Below are 13,080 nucleotides of genomic sequence, written 5' to 3'. Positions count from 1 at the left end.
AAGGATAAAAGTTCGACAGCATCTAAAACATAAGGATAGCACTTCATCATCCTTTGGAAAAGTACAGACAGCTCCGAGTGTGTACATAAAAGTAATCATTTAATAACAAAGTTCTGTTGGTTACAAGTTAAGGCTTTAAAATGCCCCCGACTATAAAGGCTTGTAATATTTCAGTAGGTTATTGCCTCTGAGAGGTGTTGCCACTTCATTGTATGTTTTCTGATCATTGAAAAGCCTACAATGCTAAAGATGTGCTTTCTTCTGTCTGAAATAATGCCCGAGACTTGAGCGAGGCAGTGAATGTACAGCGTATGCTGCTCATGAATAAAAGGTGTTTGCAACTAAGCAATCTAGAGTGTTCCTCTCTTAAGGGATTAATGCTATTCATCAGAAATTTTTAAAGAATAAATTTTAAAGACTTTTTTTAAAAAAAAAAAAAGAGGAGGAATCCAATTGCTTGAGTAATGGTGAGCATGCTTTAGTGGCAGGGAGGGAACCAGGGAGGACATCGAGCCTCGCCCCGGTCGTGGAAGACATCTCAGCGCTGTCCCTTGCCCCAGGCAGAGGCGAGCTCTCCATGGCAAAACACCGCAAGCACCCGTGCACCTTGCTGGCAGATGCTGCGCTGCAGACAGGCACAGGGAAACTCGCCCCATGGCAGAAGCTGTGCTGAAAATGCAACCTCTTCTCGCATTCCAGAGGCTCACGGTGTCGCTCTGGAACTTCTGAGGAGGCATGAGCATGGCCAAACACGGCAGCACTTTAACTTTCCCTCTCTTACCTGGAGTGCCTAGTGCTCGCTCGAGCTCCTGACTACCCTGGACTGTCCCAAGGGGTGACCCTTCCAGCTGAAGGAGGAGACCTCTCACCCACACCTTCAGAGATGGCCTCAAGTCCTGGGACATGCTCCAGTCACCACCGGGCTCCCAGATACAGCCTCAGAGGCTGCCTGAGATGCAAAATGCCTGAGCACTGACTCCCCAGCAAACAGCCGGACGGGCATCACGAGAACCATCTTACAGGATTTATCAGGGAAGGGTTTGTGCAGGATCGGAAGTAGCACAAGTGTGAAACTGCTCTGCTGAAGTGTAACTCCGAGATTGGCACTCACGCCGTGCTTCTGCACATGCATCCGAAATACCAGCGACAGTCAGTCAAGACACTGAGAGAAGGGGAACATGCTGCATATGCTGCCACAGGCAGCTTCTGGCAGAGCAGCCATTGCATCTGCCCGTCTGTAACAACACAGTCACACCTGAGAGGCCAAAATCTCTGGCCACGTTGCCCACCTTGGGCACGGAGCTCCTGGAGGAGGACTGAGTGTTGCTTGTGGAGAGCAGCCATGCAGCTCCAGCCCAGAAACACATGCATCGAGTTAATCTAGCTTCCTCACAACAGCAAGGATCTTTTAAGCTTACAAACGTTTCAAATGACATGTTGAGATGCTGCCAGTGCTTCCGTGTTCAGCTGAGGGGGAAGCTACAACCAGTGCTCTCCAGGTCCCTTTTCTTTTCAGTAGCACAGAAGCTTACACTCACGTGCTCTGGCCGGGACCGTGACTAAGCCTGTAAGTGATGGATGTCCCTTTGTCTCTCTGCTTGTCCCAAGCCTTAGTGGCACAACCAGGTACAACCAGTTGAAGTGTTCCTCCTTCATGGAGAGTCTCTATATGTAACCCATCAGGAACTGCTCTCTACATGGCAGAAGAAAGGGAAGACCCCTGTGCCCATGACAGTTTTATCCTCCAGATACCACCTCTTCATCTTACGGTCCCCATAACACAATTTTTTCTTTTCGGCTCTTGAAAATATTTCTTGTTTTTCTTTTAACTTGGCAGTGAATGATCAAATTTGTTTTGTGAAGAGTCACAAAGAACCACAGTCCTGAAAATGTGAGAAAGAATGTAAAATACTGTTTCTCTAATGCTGTGGCTCTGCCTGCAGGGTTAGCAAGCGGCGGATTGCAATTATAGTTTAAACTTCTATTCATTTTATTGCAGGAAAAGCATCAACGTATGTGCTGTATTTTTTGGCTTCTAAACAGCAGAGTAAATGTACATAAAATTGAGAGGTGATGTATAATATATGAAAAGAAGACATTTTGATCCATGCAGCAAAATGAAACGTATGCAAATTATTAGCGGTTTATATGAAATAAAGTTTTACTATACATAATTTTATGTGCTCGCACAGAGAATCTGTAATCCCACTAAGGAACATTCAGTCTACCTATAATGAATGAGGGTTTTTCAAATGAGAAACCTTTTAAGGTTTGAGCCAATAAATATCTAAAATATGGAGATTAAAAATAACATTGAATACACATAGTAGCCAAATGAAATCATCACATTTGTGCTTAAGGAATGAAGTATTCAGCAAACTCTTCATTTTCCCTAGAAATACTTTGCTTTAAATTCCGTATTTTCTTTTGCCACATTTTTCACTTAAAAGCCTGCATGAGCTTTTGTACTGTTGCCAGGCTTATTTTTTGTTTATATACAGGTTCTTGCCATGGAGATATGTCCCTGACATGAAGGCATCCAGTATAGGAAATGACAAGCAATGCCTTATTCTTCTAGTTTAATTAATGCTCTGACAACTTGGCAATAAGGCTACAGTCAAGAAAAGGTCTCTGCAGGGAACCGCAGGTTTTGAGCAATAAGAAAGCTGTCAAAATTTTACTATATATCTATAGTAACATATCGAACATCCAAAGATTTCTGGAAGGCATCTGTAGAAAAGAATTCAAAAGAAAAAAGGTTAGCATAAAAATGATGTTCCTTAACCTACTAAAAAGAAAAGAAAAGAATGACTTTCTCAGCAGCTGGAGTTGGAACTGGGTAGGCAGCCTACGCTGACTTACTTGTTTCATGCAAAAAGAAATTCCAGTTTTTAATGAGCAAGGACTGTTTGACACAAACAGTAAAAAGGATTAGCCCAATCCCTGTTGAGACTTGGTTAAACAAGCTGAATGAAGAGTAGATCCGTTCCACACAGTGATCCATGCAACCATTCTAGATCCCTGTGACCGAACCTGTAAGACCAGGTCTTCTGCTCCACAGGCTTCTCGTCCTTCTTAGCTGAAAGAACAACAGCAGTGTCTTGGCACAAGGGCAGGAAAAGGTGTCAGGATTAGCCCAATCCCTGTTGAGACTTGGTTAAACAAGCTGAATGAAGAGTAGATCCGTTCCACACAGTGATCCATGCAACCATTCTAGATCCCTGTGACCGAAGCTGTAAGCTGTGGTCTTCTGTTTTCTGGTCTTCTGGTTTTTCTTAGCTGAAAGAACAACAGCAGTGTCTTGGCACAAGGGAAGGAAAAGGTGTTGTCTCCCTCCCCTGAGTGGTTCAATATTTTGGGAAGCATCAAGCAGGACATTCCAAAAGGAGACTGCAACAGGTCTAAAGGCAGCCTGCAGTCACAGATCTTTGGATCACCAGAAACCCCTAGTGATCCATGCCTTACTGAGAGTATCATTTGATATTCATGATCTTACTGTGCTCTATCACCATCCTTGCTTTCCCAGGAAAGGAAATTGAGAAGGAAACAGCAGACCAAACTCAGCATCACCTGACTTCCTCTACTATCTCCACATCTTTTTGGCTGCGAACATGCAGAGATAGCGCTGTCTTTTCTGATGGATGAGCTATTCTTTAGCTACTGATGGAAAACAGCTGTCCATACTCACACACTTAATTGCCTTCCGCACCAAAAATTCATGAAGTTGTGCCATCCTAGGAAAATATAAACCAGCCACATATTTATGTATCTTTCTGAAATCATGACTTTTGCCTCCTATAGTGTGAAGGCTCCCAAGTCATGGGAAAGCTTATAGTTGTCGCAGACTACTCACTACAGAGCAGTTTGAATTTCCAGTCTAATCCTCTGCTTCCCCGCTTTTTATTTTAGTGAAGAGATTAATTTATTTCTGCAAATACATCCCAAATGAATCAGAGGAATCAGCTTCAGTCTCTTCAGGGGTCTGATTTTCAAAGAAGAAGGTGCACAGGAGAAAGTAAAAGGCTATGGCCAAAAGTATTTATAACTGTACAGAAGAGTAGTTAGATATACAGATAACAGCTAGTTTAAAATATTTGCTATTCGGAGTTATTGCTGGCATGAGTACCAGTGACTATAATGAAGATTATTTGTTTTCTTCATGATAAAAACTCCAGCTACTTAGGATTTTGCCAAAGATTAAGAGTTTCAGCTCAATTTTTCTATATTGGATATGTCTGCAACACTAGTTTCCATTTTGAGGGTAAAGGAATTTTAGCAAAATCTGGTTAATTATATCAGTGAAAACTAAAGCCAATGTTTTCTCTTGTGATGTTGACGTAAAAAATGTGATTATTTCAATGAAAAGTTCTGTCACTTCTGTGCTTTGGAGGAGGTATTTAAGATTAGATCGGGAGGAGCAAAAGGAAAAGCGGAACCAAGTCTAGAGCCAGGTTATGTACACAATCTAATTAAAAGCAAAAATCCCCAAACCCAGTCTACTTTTATTTTAAATGTGGATGGTGAACAACACAGGTATTGCTGAGGACAAAACTGCAGAAAGTAACTGTGACAATTTGCACAAACATCATATTTACTTTTTCTATAATCCACCAAAAAAACCCACTCTTGAAATTAGATGAGATTTTGTTTAAAGGCTTCTAAGCCATTAGAAAACACACTCAGGATACGTCTCTTTAATGATAGCTCCAGAGATGTTCTATCTTGCCTGAAGTGAACAGCGGCACTGAAGAAGCTGTTTAAGGTTACCGCACATGCCCCAAACCCAGGCTAAGTCAAGCGAAAGAGCCTGTGTTGATAGGAGAGGAAGCTCCCCTCCCCGGGAGCCACGGCAGAGAAACCGTGTACTTGTCTTTGGTGGTTGTTCTCATTTTCCCTGTAATTCCCACATCTCAACATGATGCTGCTGTCAGAAGTTTGAGCAAGACTCCCAGCTATTTGTTGTTTCTAATGATTTGCATCCTTAAGGAATAATCAAAAATGGCATAGAAAATGTAACTGTGAGAAAATGGGACGGGTATTCATCCATGCAGTTGGAATTCAGGAACTGCTGTAACTGCATGCGAGTAACATCATTTGCCATCCTTGCAGATATTTCGCTTACTCACATCACATCTTTCTTTTTCAGGGTTGTTGCTGAAGATCCTACAGCCTGCAAGGTGAAACAACCTCTCTCTGCTGTTGAAGTTAGCCAGCGGAGTTGTTCTGGGATACCTACACCTGGGCTGGCATCCAGGGCAGCGCCACAGACAGCACAGGGCACTTGCTTCCCCACACAAATTACTGGCACAGGTGGGAACTTTCAGTGCACTGGGTGCAATGAGGTAGGAAGAAAAAAAGGAGCTGGGATCGTACTGATGGAAATGGGGGAGAGGGAGAAACAGCACCATTATAAATACTGTAAAAACTCTTCAACTAAAGTGAAACAAGGAAAACAGCAAGAATATAATCAAGGCTTTTGCTATCAGGGTGTTAAACAACTTTCCATCACTGTCTCCTGGGTACTTTCTTCTTTTGCTGAATTCTGTAGAAACATGCTCCCTCATCTTGCAAGGATGTCGTAATGAGAGGTTACGTACCTTACTCTCTACTATTCTCTCTTTCCAACTGTTCTCTGACTCCCAGGATTTAGGAGGTACCTGTGTGAAAGTCCTTATTACCTCTGTGAAGACAGAGAAAGCTCTCAGCTACTGAACTACCAATGCACAGGCTTCAGAAAAGCCTGCTAGTGAAGCTTTATTTCCCAGCCCTACTGGTCCTATTTTATTCCTCTGAACTCAAATATCTGAACAAAGTACATGAAATAACAAGCAGCACATATTTCCCTGAGCAAGAATCAAATGCAGAAAGTAAAGTATTTGTATATTAGAAATCCTGTTCTGTAGAAAATCTGCTTGTGCCAGGAAAACAGAACATACGTGCTGAATGAATTTAGGCAAACTGCACCTTTGCTGTGCTGCTTATGAAAAATCACATCTCCTACACCGGGTCCCTCACTGTCACCGGCTTTTCATCAGCATTTCATCAAAATCAAACAAATACGAAAAACAAACACCAAGAACAATACGACTGGCTATATAGCATTCATGGTCCAACATATTTAACCAGGATTTGGAAAAGAATCTTGCTGAAGCTGATCACCTGCCCTCAAGTACCCAACAGACCCCTCCCCGAATATCCAAACAAGTGCTGGCAGGACAGAAGACAGTACATGGCAGCAGGTTACTTGAACAATGCACACCTGGGCCAAGGGGGAGACAGGCAGCCCACAGCAGCCTTCCTGCTCTGCTAGCTTGTGGGACATCCCTTCTGAGATGTAAACCCCAGGAGCTGTTTGTGCTTGTAGCGCAGCTCTCTGCAAGAGCCATTTCAAAAAATACACAGAATTGTAGCAGGAGGGTACAAGAAGAAAAAGGGAATACAGAAGTCTGGTAGAGTTCTGGATACATCAAAACATCAAATGCGTCAAAAGAGCAAAGTTCATCCCTGCTTCATCTCAAAGGAAAGTCCAGCCCCTTTCCATACCAGTCACACAGCTGCACCCAAACAGTAGGCAGTGAACATGTATTTTCTTTCAGTACTTTGCTGTTTGGTGGTGGTAACTCCCTCGGAAAAGCTGTAGGACAAATCCTTTTTGGCAACTGCAACACCAGTGGCAATGATTTGTAACCAAATGAAGTACCCGTCTGTTCAAAACCAGTGTTTGAACCAAATGAAAGGAAGAGTTAGGGATACTTCTGCTGCTCTGGAACGTCCATTTCTTTGTTGTACTCTTCCTTTGGTCCCTCCGTTCAGCTCTAAGAAAGCTCTTCCCTTGCTCAGTGCTAGGGAAAAAAGGGGTATTGGTCACTGATAGAGGAGGCGCTGTAAGTACAATACACTACCACACTTCAAACATTAAGTCCACCTATGGTACTTTGTACATCATATTTTCACTCTAAGACCACTTTGTTTACAGAGAGTCATTCACTTGGTTCAACTTAAACAGCATGGAAACGACGGTCACAGGCTGCTCAACAAACAGGCTTGGTCTTACTTTAATACCGTACTTCTAAGCTTCTTGATATTAGAAGCTTAGATATTTTCAAATTATTCAAATATATCGCTGGTATATTGCTAATGTCAAATAACCAACAGTATGATCTTTTCAATTTTCTGTTCTAGCATAGACACTGCCATTGAGCTGTTGTGTTTTAAAGACAACCCGACGTATAGTTTTTAGGCTATCCTCATGATAAGGGTTGCACTTCTGTGATTTCAACTCTGCTAGCATACACAAACTATTTCTGTCTTGGGTTTGGATTTATTTTTAAATGGTCTTAATACACACACACAAAAATAAAGAAACAAAAAGTAAAACTGAGCTTACTCCATGTTTACCTCTATTTGAGTTTTGTACAGTTTATATGAATCTGCCTGTTCAGGGTAAAAGACATCACATGGAAGTTGAGATAAAAAATATGCAGTTTTTGCTATTAATCTTCCATCCAATATTCTAGTGGAGCCATTCCAGTATCTATGAACACATAAAAATTTGGTATTGCATACGATTAGATTGCTAATCAAGTTGTATCTTTATCCCAATGCATATTTACTAGCAACGATAAGGCTCTTTAAGTTATGCTGTTCTGTCATTGAGAAAACTGCAGAAGTTACTGTCACTTCAGGTAGTGTTTACTCCTGGATGGAGTAAATCTTCTGTTTCAAGATTGTCTGGGCTGACTAAAACACGTAGTATGCCGACCTCCAGACAACTTCTAGGAACCTGCTGTTTCTCACTCTTCCCCGCCATCTCTGCCAAAACAATTGCAGAGGGAGTATCTAATCCTGGGACACTCAGCTGCATACATTTTGCTCACAGGTCACAGACATGTAATATCTCCTACATTCCTGCTGGGAATCCTGTCCTTCACACATTCTCCTGGCATGGCTGGCTGTTCCAGTTACGAGGGGAGTAGATAGCGCCTGAATGCTCTTGGCAAAACTACTCAGTGGATACTGGAAAAATTTAACCAATGGTAAAAACGGATGTATTCTCACATGCATAAATCATGGTGTATAGAAGCACCAGAACTTAGAAAGTGCTCAAATAACCGATATACTACTTTAACTCGCACAAAACCAGGCACAATAGCTAGGGGGATTATTATGATAGAAGCAGCACGTTCTGGGAGAACCAGAGTAAGGTAAATCACTGTCAGAAAAGAATAAATCTCCTCCTGTATTACATGTGGACGCACCCTTGCAAGCCTTTTTAAAAAAGAAAATCTCCATGTTAAGTTATGAAAATGCAGTTGTTAATGAAGTCAGAGCTATTCAAGGGCACTAATTTCTTTGCAACTATATGTTAGCTGCATTTCTTTCTCCATTACTTTCTTCTTGTAAGAACAAGCCCCAGCTCCAGCTCCTGTTGATGTTTGGATCAGCCACTGGAGACAGGCACTGTAAGTTTGTAATTTTTACAGTATTATAATGCTTTGTGACTCAGGAATTATGAAAAAATTCTCTGTTATTTTTTAAATACATACTGCTGCACTAAAGTACTGAGGGATTTCTGACTAGTCGAACAACTGTCTTGCTCTGCATCTTTTGTACAGTTCTTAAAACCACCTGTAGAAGGGGTGAAATCCTGGCTCCGAGAGGCTAAAGGAGGCCAGACCTCATCCATGAAAGCAGGGTCTCAGAACAGAGTATTGCTAGGGTACCTAGTAAGAAACTCAGCAGTAATTTATAAACTCATTGGTGTGGATATATAGTAATATTTCTAGTTTGTCAGAATAAATCCTACTATTCATCATCAGCATAGTTATAGCCTACATCAATCATCCACACTTCAGTCACCTTGTTCGTTCTCATACTCTGCTGATTCAGCTTTAAATTTTATATCACTGATAGGAGTCTTTCAAAAAGGTCACAAAAGTACATTCAATGTAAAGACAGTGGTTCTGTTTAGTGGATCCTCAGTAACTACTCCTTCTCCAGCTAACCTCATTTCAGTCAAATTAACTACATTCCACAAAAATTTGTATCCTCATCCTTTGGATTTACACTGGAAAGGATCATCAGGCTAGTCACAAAAACCTATGATGTATTACTGTTGCTTGACATGGACTAGTTTGCATATGAACACCTTGAACCTTCTTTCTTCTCCAACATTCAGCCCTAGGTAGTCATACAGGAGATTCACAAGAGCTGAGCTCAGCCCAGCACTAGTTCCAAAAGGGGAAGACGCTGTACAGTTTAGCCCCAAGTTCACCTTACATACATTTTTATTAGTAAAAACAAAAGCAGGCAGTAAACATTTTGAAACAGGTCATGTATTTGCATCCAAGCACTTCAGTAAGTGTGACAAATGTTGCCACCTCATGGACAGGTGCAGGGTTTGATCCAACTCAGCGGTAGGAAGGAAAAGGGATCACAGAGATGACTCATTGCTGCCCTTTCACATTCTCCTGAGGGGGGAAGCGACAGCTTGGCCAGAAAGACACTTTTGTCACTTAGATTCACCTGGAACTTGTTCATTTGGGTCTGAATCCAGAAGCCTGGCTACACACCCAATTGGGGGGGGGGGGTGGAAGCTGCACATGTTCAGGGTATTTGACCATCTCCAATACCAGAGCAAGGGGGGAAAGAACAATGATTTTTCCTTGGAAAAAACCATAATGGTCAACATAAGACATGGCACAGTCTTGTACTGTCAGTCAAAGGACAGCATTCAGGAGTAAAACATCTGAGTAACAGGACCTGGAGTTTTCAAGAGGGTGACAGAAATCTTCAGATTCACGAAGACAATCTCGAACTGGACATGGGGATTTTAATACCCCATACAGGTAGTGGCAGTTGCGAATCCTCTACTTGTAAACTGGAGACAAATGTCATTGTAGTGTATTCCATCATGTATTTCCAAAGCTAAAGTTTTATGTTATAACACCACATTGATTATTCACTATTCCGCCTCTTTTGGGGAACTGCTGCAGAAATACTGTGTTACCTGTTGAATTTCTCCCTTTCTGATGGAAAGGCCACTGTGCCGTCCTCCTCTACAGGATAGATACTGTTACAAAAGCCATTACACAGGGTGTATCTTAGTACGTTCATTCCAAACAGCATTGTAATTAGTACTTAATATAACTGGATGAGTGTGAAAGGACTATAAAATGTTTAAACAAAAATAAAACCTTTCAAGTTTGACATCGGGATAGAACTTTAAGAATCAATGATTTTTTAAAATAAAGCTTTGTAAAAATAGATTCATAGTCAACATTTATGAGTGGTCTGAAAAAAGACAGTATAGTGATTAACTGGGAGTTTCCTATCATCGTGATCTCCACATAACAGCGTAACAGTCTGCCTACATATGACTGACGAGAAAGAAGGATTTATACCAGCCTGATTTTAAATACGTTCTTATGTTTATTATATTTCGCTACTTCACTCTCCTAAAATGGTGGCCTCAGGAAAAGCTGCTTTGGCAGGCAATTGCAAAGATTTCTGTGGAGAGAAAGTGAAAAGACTGGGCATACAAACAAGGGCTGCTGCCACGTTCAAAGCACTAGGGAGAGTTCATAGAGCAAAATGCAGTCCTAAGTAAATGGGTTTCAGGCAATTTCAGTGTTAAGATAACATCATTAAGAGTAGAACAGATTGTGCTCAAACCCTGCTGTTTATAATTAACACATTGCTTCCAAATACTCCAGGGTCCCTGGTAAATAGTCCTCTGCTCAGATCCACCCAGACCAATCAGAGTATTTTCATCAGGTTCCATGCTGGGCCAACACCTGTTTGGACAAACCCAAAAGAGCCAAAATACTCTTCTTTCTGGCCAGCTAAGTAGAGAGATGAACACAGCTTGCCTTAGTCACTGTCACAGTGTCCATATGGCTGTGAAGCTTGTTTTCACAAGAAATCGTACAAGTACTTTATTATGTCGAAGTTCACAGTCCTATAAACAAAAACACAGTATATTAGAGCAATCATCTTAACAGTGCTAAGACTTTAACCTGTTTGGAGACAGCACATGCGGGACATTCTGCACAATCAATATCCCCAAAAGAAATGCAATCAAGGATGAACGAATTTTTTAACTTCTAGTGTTATTTACAGTACCTGTCTTCTGATTATTTAAACTTTGTAAGATTCTAAAAAAGAAGTAAAGCAGCTTTCTAGTAAAAACTGGAAGATTCTGATATTGATCATTAAGCAGTAAAAATAGATCAAAGTTAATGACTGTATTTTCATACGGTAAACATGATACTCTAGTTGGTGATGCAAAGCAGCAATCTTTTATGCTATTGAACATTTTGTTCATCTTCCAAACCACCTGTTTTAGCATGTACTACGTAACTCCTTCATCTGTACTCATTTGCAGTCTGCGTTCTTTCAGTCTTGACACTAGGTGACCCATGTTCAGAGCTAAATTTGAAAAATCCAAGAATGCCACTCAATGGGATAGAAGATTTTAATGTATACTTTTGTACTTTAATGGCAGGGAGAATGGAACAGCAGTAGAATAAAACGTGTAATTATTTTTTTGTCTCTAAACTCATTCTGCTATACAATCTAACACTCAGACTTTGGGGTTTACTGTTTGAATAAATAACGCAAATTACTGCATATAATGACAAGTATAAAATTAAAAGTTTTTTTAAAAAGTATTCAATCATGCAAAAATAACCACTCACAATGCTAAGTGAGATTAACTGGCTGAATGTCTTATTTGTTAAGACTACAATCATTTAATATTCTCTGTTCACGCATCATTCTGTAACCCACTTTTCAAAAAGTTTCTATAAAACATCATATTGGGCAGAGAAAAAGTTCAGAAATCCCCCAGACACATAACAAGAAATACTGTGTTTCAGTCTACTTAATAATCCAGTGACAAAATTAAAGAAATTAACTGCCACTGTAAGACTTGCATGACATTGTGTCAGTCAAGAAAAGTACTTTAGTTACAAGACTTTCCACAGAAACAAAATCACACATTCTAACAAATGCTGACCTTATCAACTAAATGAAACACAATCGTCCTGTCATCATCAACTGGGATCATTAGAGACTATATGAAAAGATCCGTTACATTCAACAATCATTAAGAGATCCCTATGTCAACTACAGAGAATTTATGAACTTAGGTCTGATATTCTTAAAGCAGAAATTAAAAGTTTCCAACAAAGAAACGTCTAACCTTACCTTCAGCCAAACGTGTAAATACTACGTGGTAAAAAGCACAGGAGTATCTCTGCAAAGACTGAATATATGCAATGCAATAGAGACAGACATGAGGTTCTGTGGTATTAAACAGAGACACTGTCCATGGCCAGCAGTTATCACACTAAATGCCACCAGGAAGAAACACAAGTTTTCTACTTTTCCAAACACAGGTAGCTCTTGTTTTTTAAAAAAATGCAAACTTCACTTTTGCTTAAAAAAATAGGGAAAATGAAATTACAATCTGAACAGCTTGAATGGGGGTGGGAGAGAGCATCATTTTCTGTCCTGCTCTTTGCACTCTTCAGCCTTCCATTAGGAAATATGCTAAATAGCAAGGCTGAGATGGTAACAAGGCTGACGTATCTGAGGATTTTAATGACTAACATACTTATTTTAGTAGAATTACAGTAACAGAAAAGAGAATTGGGAGATGGGCTGCTTACTTGAAGTTTATTTGGTTGAAACAGCAAAGTAGTTCCTTCTCTGCAATAAATATAACCTCCCCATGTGTGGTTAAAAACTACAGGCAGCTGCAAGATTATGGCACTGCTAGCAATTGAAATTTCTTAAAGCACAGAAGATCATGCCTTTGCCCTGTAGCTAGTCCCATCAAGACATAGGGGGAAACCCATTTACCATGGGTTCATGAAACCTTGTATCTTATCTGTGGATTGTCCTTCCTTAAAGATTTAATAAAGACTGTGGATTGGAAAAGACAATAAAAGTGGAACAAAGCAAGGAAAAAAAAAAAAGAACAGGAGAAAGAACAGGCCAACTTTAAAATCCATCAGGTCATTTAAACGGCCTTATCTATACAGCATATAAACACTTCCAAACTACTTGGGGGGG

General features: G+C 40.5%; 1 protein-coding gene across 3 annotated transcripts in view; it reads right to left on the bottom strand.

Annotated features, from left to right (window-relative positions):
* Positions 1-9,317: 9,317 nt before the first annotated feature.
* ORC5 (origin recognition complex subunit 5) overlaps positions 9,318-13,080 on the bottom strand; it is a 75,401-nt gene continuing 71,638 nt past the window's right edge. For 2 of the 3 annotated variants that reach the window (XM_009289057.2, XM_009289059.2), the window contains one exon: positions 10,410-10,960. In XM_009289057.2, coding sequence (XP_009287332.1) covers positions 10,915-10,960 — 46 coding nt within the window. In that variant the 3' untranslated portion in view covers positions 10,410-10,914. Of the gene's footprint in view, positions 10,961-13,080 lie in introns of all 3 variants that reach the window. The other variant, XM_009289058.2, reaches the window with a different exon arrangement.

The sequence above is a fragment of the Aptenodytes forsteri genome, unplaced genomic scaffold, assembly GCF_000699145.1.
Source record: "Aptenodytes forsteri isolate BGI_AS27 unplaced genomic scaffold, ASM69914v1 Scaffold137, whole genome shotgun sequence".
Taxonomy (NCBI): domain Eukaryota; kingdom Metazoa; phylum Chordata; class Aves; order Sphenisciformes; family Spheniscidae; genus Aptenodytes; species Aptenodytes forsteri.
This window is presented reverse-complemented; position numbering and strand designations above follow the sequence as displayed.